General features: G+C 35.3%; 2 protein-coding genes across 2 annotated transcripts; one reads left to right on the forward strand and one right to left on the reverse strand.

The window, feature by feature from the left end:
- Positions 1 to 6,331: 6,331 nt before the first annotated feature.
- On the reverse strand, positions 6,332 to 7,261 carry LOC116860526 (putative olfactory receptor 5AK3). Its single transcript, XM_032846572.1, has one exon. It carries the CDS (start codon positions 7,259 to 7,261, stop codon positions 6,332 to 6,334), a length of 930 nt encoding a protein of 309 aa, XP_032702463.1.
- A 7,300-nt stretch (positions 7,262 to 14,561) lies between these two features.
- Positions 14,562 to 15,535, forward strand: LOC116860455 (latexin-like). The gene is given in 2 exon segments (XM_032846510.1): positions 14,562 to 14,670; positions 14,673 to 15,535. Coding segments are annotated over 2 exon segments (660 nt in total). The 5' UTR covers positions 14,562 to 14,645; the 3' UTR covers positions 15,308 to 15,535.
- The last annotated feature ends 657 nt before the right edge of the window (positions 15,536 to 16,192 follow it).

Below are 16,192 nucleotides of genomic sequence, written 5' to 3' on the forward strand. Positions count from 1 at the left end.
ACTTTTTCTAGGAACAAGGCAGGGAATAGATGAAATGAAGGAATGAAGTCAGCAATTATGGTTTTAAAGTTGCTTTGATCCTTGTGTCACTTACTAGAAATGAGAAGACTTGAACAAAAAGGTCATTGTATATTTCTACAGTGTTAGGCATAGATAGTACATATTTTTATTGAAGAAAAAAAGAGTCTGCATAGAGGAAAAAAGCGATCTCTGTGAAAGGTGAAAAGGAATAATGAGAAAATTCTAAAGGAAAGTGGTTGAAATCACATTGGTAGAATTTTTTTTTTTTTATAGTTCTAGGAACTGGTAAAGTCCAAAGCTGGGGCTCTTTGGAGATCTTTATTATTTTTATGATGAGTTAAATCCTCACCTGCTGTTATAGGAATTGCTAAACTTCTGAATGTGACCACACTCATAAACACTTACCTCTCAGGCTCTGCCCACCAGCTTTAGAGCAAAAGCTTCCGAAGTTGCCCAGAGATAAGAAAACAATATGTTCATTTGGTTAATCATTATAGGTCTTATCTTTGTTAATATCAATGATGTTAGAACTGATTATCATTAAGATAAAGTCAGAACATGACTTTGGTATATAAAGTAAAGCAAATGAAGTTATGTTATTATTGACATCTCTGATTCCCTCAAATTCCTTGACACATAGGTACTCACAGCTAAATAACCTTTTAGCAACAAAATAAATGGCAGTTCAACTTCAGGTCAAACTTTATGCAGGGTGCTTCTTGGAGGAGAGTTTGTAATATTAGTGAATATTTGGTTTCTTTCTACAAGCAGTTTTGAATCTTGGGGGGAGAGAGTAAGATGGTATGCAGAGATAACTAAACTTGCTTTAGATATGGTGGAACAATGACAGAATTTTGTAAATCATCTTAATTTATCTTTAGTAATTTTGAAATTAAGATATCTGGACAGTAACTTATATAAAAGTATATATATGTATATACATACATATATATTTATACAAAGGTAACTTATATAAAGGGTGATTTAACATTTTAAGGGTACTTTTTGAGTGTGTTGTGAAATCAGAAGGACTCACTGTGTGTGTCTGTTAAGGAAAGGGTGGATATGAAAATATTTGGTCTGTTATAAAAGCATTTTTTCTTTCAGTTCTTAAAGATATTCCTCCTCTGTCTTTCGACTTGCATTGTTTCTGAGAAATCTGTTTTATGCTCACTTATGTTCTGCTATTCCCAATGTGTCTTTTTTTTTCCTTGAATGGTTTTAAGATTTTCCCTTTGTTCCTGGTTTTGAGTCATTTGATTTTGATATGTCTTGGTGTCATTTTTGGATGGAGGTTTTTTTTTTTTTTTTTTTTTTTTTTTTTGTGGATCTTGAATTTGTAGGCTTCCGGTTTTCATCAAATTTACAAAATTCTTAGCATTATCTGTCAAAAATTTTTTATATCAACCTTTTTTTTTCTGTCCTTTAGGGACTCCAATTACACAGATGTAAATTTTCCTGAAGTTGTTCCATAGCTCACTGATGTGCTGTGCATTTTTCTTTTGATTCATTTTTCTTTCGATTTGGATGCTTTCTATTGCTTTATCTTCTGGATCAGTAGTCATGTCTTTTGGAATGTCTGATCTAGTTAACCCCACCCATTTTATAATCAGACACTGTAGTCTTTACCTGATCTTTCGAACCCCTACTTAACATTTTGGGGACATATTGAGTACAGTTACAATAATTGTTTTAATGTTCCTGATGGCTAATTCCAACATCATTGGGAGTGCTCAGTTTTGACCATTGATTTTTCTCTCATTATGGTTATATTTTCCTGCTTTTTGCATGAATGGTAATTTTTGATTGGATGCTAGACATTGTGAATTTTACCATGTTCAGTGATAGATATTTTTGTATTCTTACAAATGTTCTGGAGCTTTGTTTGTAACACAGTTAATTGACTTGGAAAGAATAGGATACTTTTTTTTTATCACCCAAGTTTTTATTTAAATTCAAGTTAGTTAACATATAGTGTAGTATTGGTTTCAGGAGTAGAATGTAATGATTTGTCACATATGCATCGAGTGCTCAGAGTTTTGAGTCTTGCTTTGTTGATTTGTTAGTTGGAACAGGAGCACTGTTTATTTTAGGGCTAATTATTCCCACTACTGAAGAAAGTTCTTTCTGTGTGATCTATCAAATGCACCATGACTCCTGAAAGTTCTCCAGTCTGACTGGTGAGAGCACACCATTCCCAGCCTCGTGGGAGCATCAGGTGTTGTTATCTATAATCTTTTCAGTATTTCTTTCTGTAACCTCAAATTCTTTCCTCTTGTGTTAGTACTGACAGTACTCAGCTACATAACTGAGGGGGACCCTCTGCACATCTAGGGTTTTCTCTCTGTGCAACAACTTTTTTTTAGTCTCCTGTCCTGCAAATTCCAGTTACCTTTGTCTCTCCAGATTTTCAGATCCATTTCCTTTAGGAAGTACACTAACCTTTCTGCACTGTGGTCTGGAAACTTTCTTAAGGCAGAAACCTGGGGAAACTTTTAGAGCTCATTTGTTTCTTGTCTTTCAAGAATCATTGTCCCTTATTGCCTGGATGTGTCTTAAAACTATTATTTTACAGATTTTGTCCACTTTCTCATGTTCAAGTAGAAAGATAAATCCAATCCCTTTTACTCCATCTTTGCCAAAGTGGAAATTCTGGGAGGTGCTTTTAACTGGATGAATAATGCAAGCATTTTCAAGTTGCCCAAACTATATTATGTCCAAGCCACCTTGAAGTTTTATTTTATATTACCTACAATGAAAAGTAGATAGACTTGCAGTGGGAAAGATCTAGATTTGAATCTTAAAACTAGTATTCAATTGTATGTGATCTTGGGCAACAGCTGTAGCTTCCCTCAACTTCAGTTTAATCTTTTATAAAATGAGATGGGAAAAATTTACTTTAAGCCCAGGGGATTCTATGCAGTACTCTTTTTGATATCAAAATATAAGCAGTAGGTAGGTTGATGCTAAAATAGATGAGAGTTAATCTGTAGTTTGTACTTCCATAAAATACCTAAAAATAATAATATAGATCTATATGTATTCTTAGGAAAAATGTTAATAACATACTCTTAAGGAGTAAAACATTTTGCAGAAAAACATGTAGGATGTGAAGTGATTTTTAATTAAAAATCTGGGTGTGTGTGCGTTTATGTAAAAAACACCATCTGGAAGAATATATGACAAACTTAAGTAAGTTGAAGAATAGAAATAAGGGTAACAGAGGCTCCCTCTTTTTAACTTTAAAACTAGCTATATTTAAGAAAATGGACACATAATTTCTTTGGAGATATGAAAATTAATAACAGAATGAAGCCAGATTCAAGAGAGGTAAGAGATGCATGTGGCACAGTTCACACCATCAATGTGCAATAGCCAATAAGCACCAGTGACACTTACGTGTCAGGCAAAGTTAGGCTTCTTTCATGTGTTGCTGTGAGGAAGACCACCTCACACTTCAGAGGGACGGGAGTGTGGAATAAGAGGAAACTGAGAAGGACTTTTGTAGGATTTAGGCCTGTGCTGGGTGATTCTAAGAAGAATTTAGGAAGCGGAGACAAATTCTGTTTTGAGTGTTACCAGGAATTTGGTGATTAGATATTTTCACAATTTGTATCTAAAAAGAGAGAAATTAAAGTGTTTAGGGAGGGAGGGTTTGCTCATTTCAGTTGGAAAGCGGAATGTTTAGTTACTTTTTTAGTTGTCAAGGATTCTTGTTCCTTTTTTGTTTCAGACATCATCACAGAGTGGTGTTTTCTCAGACTTGGAGTGGCCTTGTCTTATTACTGCTTATATTCTATTAAAGTTGTTCAAGTTCAGTTGGGAATCTATGGCTAATATGTCAGCTGTCATCTCCCTGGTCGTTTTATAACTTCTCAATACAATCAATAATTTTTCTCTCCATATATACATATATATATATATATATGTATATAAAATAAAATCTTTAAATATATATATACTTAAAGATTTTATTTATTTATTTAAGAGAGAGAGAAGGAGCAGGAGGAGGGAGAAGTAGACTTCCTACTGAGCAGGGAGCCTGACATGAGGTTCAATTCCAGGACTCTGGGATCATGACATGAGCTGAAGGCAGATTCTTCACTGACTGAGCCACCCAGGCACCCCTCTCCATTTACATTTTTTACTTAGCTGAAGATAAGATGACTCTACCCAACCTTGGAGTTAATTATATTGGCATGTTTGCTCTAATCCTGTAGATTTTACTATGGTTCCCATCTGTCAAAATAATGCACAGCAGAAGAGGAAAAATGCAATTTGATATGTTTACAGGGGATTTGTCTTTAGATTTTTTTTCTCTCAGACTAGTCCAGGCTAATTTTTCACCAAGTGATTTCTCCACAGAGAGAGTTTATAGCTGAGGTCTATGGGGGTTGTACCTGTTCCCTCGAGCATCTGTGACTCTAGATGCTGAGACAGGATCAAAGAAAACAACTTTCAATTCATTAGCATTCTGCTGAAGGAGAGAGGAGTTTCCCAAAGGGGAAAATTTTCATGTTGAAAGCCTTGGGAGACTTTCTATTGATTCTGTGTATGTGTGTGTGGTATGTGTGTGTGTGTGTGTGGTATGTGTGTGTAATGAGGACATTTTTATGTCTGCCACACCCATGTTGAAATAATCCTTGTTAATACTCATTTACTATTCACATTTATTGAGAGTTTATTAGCGCCAAGTACTATGATTTCTATTAATTAGCTTACCTATCTATTACTAACAAACAGGCAAACAAACAAACAAAAAATCTCATGAGATAGGCACTATTATGGGAAGCAAGGTTTCAAAGCCCAACTAACCTATAAATGGACACTGCTAGTGAATGGTAGGGTTGGATATCAATGACATATTAAACCATTCAAAATCCTGTGCTCTTAATTACTATTTTCTTGTGGACAATGTAATTAAAGAAACACTCTGCATATATAGATAATTACAGATATTTGGCTTTGACTAATGTTACTGAATCAATACCCCCAATGCCAGGCTATAATTATTTGTACTTTAAAAACTTTTCCTGATCACCTGAATGCTGCTGTCCACAGACTGGTATTTAAAGACCACTAGCGTAGGGTACATACTCACATAACTTCCAGTTAGAAAGCTGTCCCTATTATTGTATTTTATCACCATTTCTTCATTCAATACTTATAGAATACCTACTGTGTCTAAGTCTCTATACCAGATGTTAAAGGCTCATAGAAAGATGATGTATCTCAACTACCTTATAAATGACAGAGGGTCTTATAGGTAAGTAAATGATGTAGAGAGGAAGTGATAAATAATAAATGATATTTATTGCTACAAATAAAGTGTTATGGGTATTCAGTGGAAGAAGGAATTACCTTCAGGGTTAAAAAGTTGGTGAGGAAACAAGTACTAAGTGGGGAAAACTTCAGGGAGAGACAATTCTTGAAATAGCAGTACAATTTGGGCATACAAAGATGTGTTGTTTTACATGGTATCTACACTGATTAACTGTAAATGACTTACTGGCTTTGAAGAAATAAGCTGCCATGTTATGAGAGCAGTTATGGAGAGGGCCATATGGAAAAGAACAGTGGATAAACTGTAAGGGCTGGGAGCAACCTCTGGCTGATGGCCGACAGGAAGGCAAGAATTGTCTTACAACTGCAAGGAGATAAATTGTGCCAATAATATGAAGGAGCTTGGAAGAAGATCCATCCCCACTTGAGCCTCCAAATGAGTTCTTGGTCCTGGTTGACACCTTGATTGTAGCATCTCAGAGGGTGCAGTTAAGCAATGTCTACATTTTTGACTCATAAAAGTATAATATTATAATCATGTTTTTAAGTCCTTAAATTTGTAGAAATTTGTTATGCAAACAGTTGGAATTTCAACAATACATATTTATTTCCCTACTGAGGAATAGTCACTTTCTTGCTCTTGTATTCCCAACAACACTTCAATAAATATCTTTATAGCCATAGATCAATTTGCAAGTCTGAATTTTTGAATTGAAAAGTTTTTCTTTGTTTTAAAAATTTATCGCTAGATTCCTTCTAGGGTGAAGTAACACTTCAATTTCCGATTAACAGTAGGTGACAGCATAACTTTCCTTACATTACAAAAATTAATAGGTGTTATCATTCTTTTTCAGTTTTTGCCAGTTACATTAGTAGAGACTGTTTATCTCATTGATACTTTAATTTACAGCTCAGTATTAGAAACACTGAGCAACTTTTCCTAGATTGTTCATCTCTTTGGTATTGATTTCTTAAAAATTGGCACTGTTAGCCTAATTTATAAGAGAATTAGAAATTGATGATCAAACTAGAAACACTTCTTTCTAATCCCTTTTAGGGCTTCCTTTACATCTTGGTTTCTCAGGCTGTAGATGAGGGGGTTTAACATGGGGATTATAATGCCATAAAACACGGAAGCCACTTTTTCCTGCTCTTGAGACTCCTTGGTGCCATGGTGCAGGTACATATAAGAGAGAGTCCCATAGAAGATGATGACAGCTGTCAGGTGGGAGGCACATGTGGAGAAGGCTTTTTTCCTCCCTGCAACAGTTGATATCTTCAGGATGGCAGCCAGGATATATATGTAGGAAAAGAGGACAACCAGCACAGTGAACATCAAGTTAAACCCCACAAAGATAGTTAGTAGCATGATGTTGAAGTCAATGTTGGAGCATGAGAGGGCAAGAAGTGGGGGTTCATCGCAGAAAAAGTGGTTAATTTTATTGGATTTGCAGAAGTTCAATGAGAAAGTAAAACTCGTGTTTACAGAGGCATTCAGGAAGCCTAGGAAGTATGAACCAACCAGGAGTTGAAGGCAGACTGCCTGGGACATGACTGTTGGATAGCGGAGTGGGTTGCAGATGGCCACATAGCGGTCCACTGCCATTGCGGCCAGGATGTAGCAGTCATTTGTTGCAAAGGCACCATAGACTAGTAATTGCACCATACATCCTGTGAATGAGATGGATTGCTCTGTTTCGACAAAGTTTTGCAGCATCTTGGGAGTGATAGCGGAGGTGTAGCAGAGATCAACAAATGCCAAGTGTTGGAGGAAGAAGTACATTGGGGTGTGAAGGCAAGAATCAATCTTGATGAGTAGGATCATCCCCATATTCCCCACCAGCGTGGCCAGATAGATCACTAGAAATACAATGAAGAGGATATGCCCAGACTTGTGTTGACCAGCAAATCCCAGGAGAATGAATTTAGTTACTTCAGTGCCATTGTTTTGTTCCATGGCTGGCAAAGATTAAATATCAGCTGAAAAGTTGCTAGGAAAGAAGAGCAGGGAAAGCTAAGACCATGTGATCCTTTAACTAATTCTGAAATTGGCAATGATTTAATATTTGGTTTCACAGTGGAGTCAGTGGATATTTCTATGGGATAATTGACTCTGCATTTAAAGTCCATATACCTTGACATCTGACTTAGAAAATTTAGATCTATACTTTGGGGAAATTGCCAGGGATCAATTTATTTGTTCTCAGGGTACAAACTGACTTCTAAATTATATTAAGAATTTAAGCTTTTCTTAAATGTATTTCTTAAATATATCAGTTAGAGAACATATAAAAACATACTTTTAAAAATTAAGCTTTCTTCTATGCTGTGTACATTTTAATTCACAAATCCCAATTAACATAAATACGAATTATTATCTATGAAAATCTTGAGTTACCCATACATTTCTGTATGATCTTACTCTAATTTATTTCTGTATTCTCATCTTATTCTTTCTGCATCCTTAGCAATTCTGCTCTGGCCACGATGAACTCATGACCAAGTAGAGTCTTGTATGCAAGTGTTTATCAAGTTATCTATGGTAAAGGGCATTTTCTTTGTAAAATTTATGCTGTGGACCAATATTTTTGTATATAGCAATAAAAAATTCTCAGCATTGTCAAAATTTGTAATTGTTTTAGATGCTTAATCTCACTTTCAATAGCTACCACATCATAGAGTGGAAACAGAGAGTCCAATGACTGGTGCTGGTCCAGGCACCACACATTGAGTAACACTACTCTATGGTATCCATACACCATAATTTGCCTATCTGCTTTCCTAGCAATGGAGAGTAGGTTGCCTACTACTTGTTTTCACTACAAATACTTCACTGTGAAATTTTTTTCTGGGGACAAACATTTGAATCTTAGGGTATGCATACATTTAACTTAATCACATATTTCCAGATTACATTGCATAACAGATGTACCAGTGTATACTTCTCTTAATTGTACATCAGGGTCCTCATACCCTTCCTTTTTTGTGAACATCATTGGTATTTTGTTAACATTTTTTATACCAGAAAAATAGTTTTAAAGTGACATTTCCATTTTTTTTTCAAAAAGCTAAATACAGTTTTTATTGCCTCCCAATGCAAGATGTTTCTAGTACAATCTCTTCCTTTCAGACATTTCCATTTTAATGTTTTTTTCTTAACCAGAAATGAATTTGATCATTATATAATATTTTTCTTAGAATTTTGGAGTCATTTTTTCTCAGTATCTCTAGAGTTAATATATGGATGGATGCTTCTTTTTTATATATAGATTTGAAAACTTTGTTATTGACAAAGATTTTCTCACATTCCATTATCTATTAATTTTTTCTATAGTATTTTTCATAGACCAAAAATTTTTAAATTTAAAATAATTATTCATCATTTTTTTTTTTTCCTTTTTGTTTTTTTTTTTTAAAAAAAAAAAAAAACAATAATCGAATAAAGCCCATTCTTGCTTCTGTTCATTTACCCAGGATAGTCAAACGTAATAATAAAACTTAATTTCCATTTTATACTTGTTTGTTGCTACATGGTATTTGTTGAACCATATTTTATTTCATCCATATAATTTGAAAAAGTTATTTTGTTTTTACTTAATATTTTTTATTTGAAATAAGATTAAGTGGATAGAGGGTGATAATAGTTGGTGTGTGTGTGTGTGTGTGTGTGTATACACATGTGAAATATTTAAATATTTTTAAAACATTAAATGATTTTACTTACAATTTTAAAATTTACTCACACAAACACTTGTCCCTGTTATGTTATAGGAAAGTCCTATCAAACATTTCTGAACAACTAATTCTAGTATTATACAAACTGTTTCTGAAAATCACAGTAAAGAACATTCTCCAATTCATGTCAACATAACATTGGAACCAAAATAAGTAAAATATGAGAAAAGAAAATTTGAACCAAACTTATTTGTGAATTTAGATGCAAACACCTTAAATACACATTCATTGAACAAATCCATCCATGTATTAAAAAAAAAACTTCTAGGGTCTCAAAAAGGCTCTTGATAATAGCTATTCTCTTCCTTTTTCAGGATTTGAACAAATTGGTAAATAAAAGATAGTGTCTGTATGGGGACCATAATATCACTTTGGACACCAGGGGGAAATTTTAAGCTTATTAATTTATTTTTTAGTAATCTCTACATCCAATGTGGGGCTCCAACCCAACAGCTATGAGATTGAGAGTCCCATGCCCCATCGACTGAGCCAGCCAGGCACTCCCAAAAATTATTAGTCAAGTTATTTGCTGCCAATGAATGCCATAAGCAGAGAGTTTTCCCACCCAGTCTTCATGGCAGTGACAGGAGCATGCATCTTGCATGTGGTGGAAAAGTGCATCTGGAATGCAGGGAGTATGGGATTCTGTGGGCTGGCTGCTGTCAAGAACAAGGGCAGAGCAAAACATTCCAGGAAGTTCTGTTTTACCAATCAGATATATCATGCCACCTTTTTAGGAACTTAGTGGATAAAATTGAGAGAGTCTATGATTATATAAACAGATTTCCTTGCAGGAAAGAAGCATCAGAAGGAGGGAAAAGGTATTTTCCATCAGTAATCAAGACATATTTGTACTCATCTAGGGAACGAAAGCATTTTTTAATACTGAAAATTTTATTGATATAATTTGCCATATTAATATATTCTTTAAAAAGTCATATGATTTTCTCAATAGATACAGGACAATTATTTCAATAAATGCATGTATTCATTAAATTTTCCTGGTCAACTAGAGCAAAAATGAAAACAGGTAGGAAACACATTGCTGAACTAAATATTATATTTACTATTAAATTATGAGATGCAATGCCTATAAATTAAAGAACAAGACAAAGATGCTTGTTATGACTGAATCTGTTTAGTATTTTTCTGGAAGCCAGGACAAAATGCAGAAGACATGAAAGGTAAAATGAAAATGAGAAAGAAACACAGCTCTCACTATTTTTAGATAATGTAATTGTCTCTATAAAAAATCCTGTAGACTTGACAGATAAATTCTTAGCGAGACTAATGAAGTTACTCAATAGTAGTTTAATATACAGGGGCACCTGGGTGGCTCAGTTGGTTAACTGTCTGCCTTCAGCTTAGGTCATGATCCCAGGGTCCTGGACTTTAGTCCCACATCAGGCTTCTTGCTTCTCCCTCTGCCTGCTGCTCCCCCTGCTTGTGCTCTCTCTCTCTCTGACAAATAAATAAAATCTTTAAAAAAGGAGGAAAAAATATAGTAGTTTAATATACAAAAATCAAGTGCATTTCTGTTCACTGGGAATAATTAAAAATGTTATTTAAAATTCATATTTACAATAACATCAAAAATAAAGTACATAGACGTACATCTAAGAAAGAATGTTCGTGATCTTATTGAGATGATATAACTTTATTTAAAGGCTTAAAGAAGACCCAAACACAGACCAGGATCATGGAGAGGAACTCAATATTATAAACATTACATTTCCCCCCATATTAATCTATAAATTCCACGTAATTCTAACCAAATTTTGAAAGAATTTTACATACAACTTAATCCAGTTATTCTAATATTTACATGGGAGAGAAAAGATCTAAAAAAGTTAAGACAAGTTTTAAATTTTTATTTATTTTTTTAAAATATTTTTTAAATAAACATATATAGTATTATTAGCCCCAGGGGTACAGGTCTGTGAATTGCCAGGTTTACACACTTCACAGCGCTCACCATAGCACATACCCTCCCTAATGTCCATAACCCCACCACTGTCTCCCTACACCCCTCCTAAGACAAGTTTTTTAAAGGACAACAAGGTGAGAACTTATTCTCTCAGATATCAGACTTATTAAGAAGTGGTAATAATAAAGACATTATGGTATGGTATGATATGAGGGTGTACAAATGGATCAATGGACTTAATAAAAAGACATAATAAATAAGTCCACAGGTCTATTGGAATCTTGATGTATGAAACCAAGGGCATGTACTTGAGTGAAAAATGGTCATAAACGGGAGCTATAAATGTTTATACACATGAGAAAGATATTGTATTTGTACTTTACATTTTACAAAAATAATTTCCAAGTGGATTAAAGATTTGAATTGTAAGGCTTTGAGAATAAAACAACAAAATATCCATGCTTGAGATATACAGAAAAATATTTAAACAGGACGTGAATGAACAAAAAATAAAACATTGAAAATGGAACCATATCTAAATTAAAAATGACAACATTATAAAAGAGAAAAGACTAAATAATGACTAGAATTCACTTAGGTAAATTTGTTTGCAGTACATATAAATGTTAAGGGATTATCATCTAGTATAAATAAAGAATGTCTATAAATTATCCCACAGGAAAAATCTACAAAATATATAATTGGGGTAATTATAGAAAGAAAACCTACATGGTCAACAAAAATAGGAAAATACAACTCTCTCTGATGACTTCCCATTCAGTTTTCCATCCCTTCCCCTATGATCCTTGCATCGTTTCTTATATTCCACATATAAGTGAAACTATATGATAATTGTCTTTCTCTGATTGATTTATTTCACTCAGCATAATGGGAAGTCATCAGAGAGAGAGAAAAGCCAATGAAAGACTCTTAAACTGAGGATTGCTGGAGGGGAGGTGGGTGGGGGGTTAGGTAATTGGGTGATGGGCATTAAGGAGGGCGCGTGGTGTGATGAGCACTGGGTGCTACTCTCAACTGATGAGTTGTTGAACTCTGCATCCGAAGTTAATGATGTACTACTATATGCAGACTAATTGAATTTAAATAAAAAGAATAAATAAAATCTAAACATTCTCTTCAGTAAGAGAATGCCTTTTTAAGAAACAAAAGAGAAAATACACACAACTCACTAGTAATCTGATAATTGTGTATTAATTCTGTATTGAAATATAGTTTTGCATTTCTCAGTTTAAAATGCCAAGTTTTGGTGAAGCTGTGGAGTCATATATTTCTGCTGAGAAGGTAAATTAGCAAGATCATGTTGGAGGCAACTTCGGAAATATTAGTAGATTTAAATATATGCCTTCCAGAATTTCCATCATAGGTTCATATTCTAGAGAATTTCTTGACCACATAATCAAGGAGGTATATATATATCTTACACACACACATATATATATATATACACACACACAGATATATATATATATACTATAACATATCTTGTATTACCTAGGTTATGTTATACATATTATATAATATATATTATATAATATCTTATCATATACAACTTACATATATAAGTATATATATGTATGTATATAAATATATTCATACACACATAAGAAGCATTGTTGATTATAGAAAAAATATAAACTATTAAGTAAATCAGTGAAAATTTAGTAAATTGGTGTCACAACATCCACAGGGATATATTTCTCAAATGGATTGCTAAGTACTAAGAAGGTAGTTGCCGAAGTTAGATGGTGGCTCCATTGATGGTTGTTACATTATCTTAAATATATTTTCATGCCCCTTAAGTACTATGCAATAACAGAAGTCCCTCACAAAGGAAAAGCCACATCCCCAACACATCAATAGAAAGCTCCTGTACCTTGATATCAGTAATGTCAGGCAGAGCTGTAGATCTGAGATGAGATAGCTTTAGATCAGACTGTGACTTTAGTGGTGGGGAGTATAACACACTAAACCTGTTGTTAATGTTTCTTGGGCAATCTGGTTCTTCCAAATATCATGAGGAATAAACAGGGTCGCTTAACTCTGTAGTGATGGAAAAAGAAATAATCCTTTTCAATATTTAGTGAGGGGTAGGGGTTGAAGTGTAGTCTTTTCAAGGAGTTTCCACCAGTACATAAATGCACTTGTCAGAGGAAGTTAGAACTGGTCATGGGTCCATTCAACTTAAAATCTTGATAGTGTAATGACATTTACCATTTCAGGTTAATCATCTTGAATTTAAGTAAAACATATGACATATTGGGGGACAATTTTCAAGAGCTATAAAAAGCCAGAACAAAGGACACACCCCTACCAAAAGTATTTGAGTATTATGAACATGATTAGCCCATACAGAACCCTGGTGCTTCTGAAGCATCCTTTATATTCAGTACCATGTGGTAGAAAGGAAATAGGCTGACCTGGGTTTGAATTGTGGTCACACCAGAGAGACAAAGTGTGTAATTAACTCTCCTTGGCCCCAGTTCCATTGTCTATAAGATGGGATCACAGAATTGCTTAGAAGGTCATAATTTTTATTGTAACAGTGTAACATTTTTGTAAAACAAAAATTTGGAAATAGAGCTAAATAAATCAGGATAGATTCATATTGTGGGTTAATACACTGTCCAAAAAGTATGATGAAAATATGGGCTCTTATAGAAAGGTGCTCCTGTCATATTGTTAAATGAGCAAAGCAATCTGCAGAGTAAGACGTAAAGCATGGACACTTAAAAAAAAAAAAGATTTATTTATTTATTTGAGCATGGAGCGGGGGTGGGGGGAAAAGGTGACGGAAAGAGAGAATTTCCAACAGACTCCCATTAAGCAAGGAGCCCCACATGGCTAGATCCCAAGATCCTGAGATATGACCTGAGCCAAAATCAAGAGTCAGACACTTGGGGCACCAGGATGGCTCAGTCATTAAGCTTCTGCCTTTGGCTCAGGTCATGATCCCAAGGTCCTGGGACCAAGCCCCACCTTGGACTCCCTGCTCAGCACGGAAACTGCTTCTCCCTCTCCCACCCCACCCCCTGCTTGTGTTCTCACTCTTGCTAGCTCTCTCTCTGTCAAATAAATAGATAAAATCTTAAAAAAAAAAAAAGAGTCGGACACTTAACTGACCAAGTACCCCAAGTATGGACCCTGTTAAAAATTAAACATTTATTCACATCCATTCTCTCTTTTTCTCACTTTCTTTATCCATGAAAAAGCTCAAGAAGGATCCATAACAAATGTTTAGTAGTTATCCCTGGGCATGGGAGTGGAGAGAGAAAGTCTTTAAACTTAAAAACTTCAGCACCTTATCTTTTTGAAATACCTTTAACTGTTTTAAGAAGGAAGAGGAAGGGGCGCCTGGGTGTCTCAGTGGGTTAAGCCTCTGCCTTCGGCTCAGGTCATGATCTCAGGTCCTGGAATCAAGCCCAGCTCGATTCCAGGCTCTCTGCTTTCTGCTCAGGAGGGAGCCTGCTTCCTCCTCTCTCTCTCTCTGCCTGCCTCTCTGGCTACTTGTGGTCTCTGTCTGTCAAATAAATAAACAAAATCTTAAAAAGGAAGAGGAAGAGGACTCTTCCGTCGCAGCTACCCGGCAGAAGGCTGAACCAGTGGTGCGCTGGGAGCGTCTGGTCCCTGCAACTTGAGCAGCCATAAGCTCCCACCAAGAATGGAAATACCCCCGACCCATTTCCCAGGGCAGCCTCGGTGGCGGAGAACTGCATCAACTACCAGCAGGGGACCCCCCACAAGGTGTTTCTGGTGCAGACTATCAAACAAGCCAGCATGGAGGATATTCCGGGAAAAGGACACAAGTATTGCCTTAAATTTTCTGTGGAAGAAATTATCCAAAAACAAGTTACACTGAACTGTACAGCGGAAGTACTTTACCCTCTAATGGGACAAGATACTGCACCAGAAGTCAACTTCACATTTGAAGGAGAAATTGGAAAGAACCCAGATAAAGAAGATAACACATTTTATCAAAAACTCAAGTCCATGAAGGAACCACTTGAAGCACAAAATATTCCAGACAGTTTTGGAAATGTATCTCCAGAAATGAAGCCAGTTCGACACTTAGCCTGGGTTGCTTGTGGTTATATAATATGGCAGAATTCTACCGAAAACACATGGTATAAAATGGTAAAAATTCAAACTGTCAAGCAAGTGCAAAGAAATGATGACTTCATTGAGTTAGACTACACCGTTCTACTTCATGACATTGCATCTCAGGAGATTATTCCTTGGCAAATGCAAGTTCTCTGGCACCCGCAGTATGGTACTAAAGTCAAGCATAACAGCCGTCTGCCAAAGGAAGCACAACTAGAATAACGGAAGACCCTAACACTGACGTGTCAACGTACTTACTGATGATGTGTGTATGCCTTCACTGATACCTCGTTTGTGGGGTCAAACAAATCCCAAAATGTCACTTTGTATAAATGTCTTCATGACAGTATAGAACTACACAGATTCCATAATAGAGACTCACATGATGTAAAAGTGTCCCAACACTAATAGTGGTATGTATATCCCATAATAAAAAGCTTCAATTCCGGCCTCAAAAAAAAAAAAAAAAAAAAAAAAGGAAGAGGAAGAGAAAGAAGTAAAGGCTGCTTATAATGATGTGACAAAGTGAGGTGATTTATGTAAAATTCCCAGCACAGGACCCGACGTCGAATGGTTACTCAGAATTGGTCATAATAACCCATGCAAATAATGTATGAAAATAGTTTTCATTTATTTATTCTTTTAATCTTTTAATCATTGTTCATTCATATCCAGTCCAATTCAGATCCCTTCCTCCACTGCCATTAGATCACCAGGGATGAAGGGCTTATTCATGGTCTTGGGTGAAACATTTCTAGCACTCAGTGGGATATGTGGCTGATTTTGAAAAATGGGATTTGCTTTGTTTTACTTACACCAGAGTTGCCTCCAGATTCTCTTTCTGCAGCTGATGCTGGCTGATTGCCTCCAGGGTCTTTCTGTGTGCTTTCTTCTAATTAGTGAGTTTATAGCTAGGGCCTAAGGGATCAATATTAGCTCCCTCAAGAATCTGAGATTCCGGGGGCTGAGTTGGATTGGAATAAACAATAGTTAGTAGTTATTTTCTGCTGAAAACTTTTAAACTTTCTAGAAAGGATAAATTTAATTCATGTTACTGGCATTAGGGATGTGTGTGTGTGTGTTGCCTTGTTATAAAACAACTCTTTA

The sequence above is a fragment of the Lontra canadensis genome, unplaced genomic scaffold (genome assembly GCF_010015895.1).
Source record: "Lontra canadensis isolate GAN:19392208 unplaced genomic scaffold, GSC_riverotter_1.0 scaffold176, whole genome shotgun sequence".
NCBI lineage: Eukaryota > Metazoa > Chordata > Mammalia > Carnivora > Mustelidae > Lontra > Lontra canadensis.

Excerpts from the sequence above, each read along its gene's own strand:
- LOC116860526 (XM_032846572.1), bottom strand. The coding sequence starts at position 7,261 with ATGGAACAAAACAATGGCACTGAAGTAACTAAATTCATTCTCCTGGGA.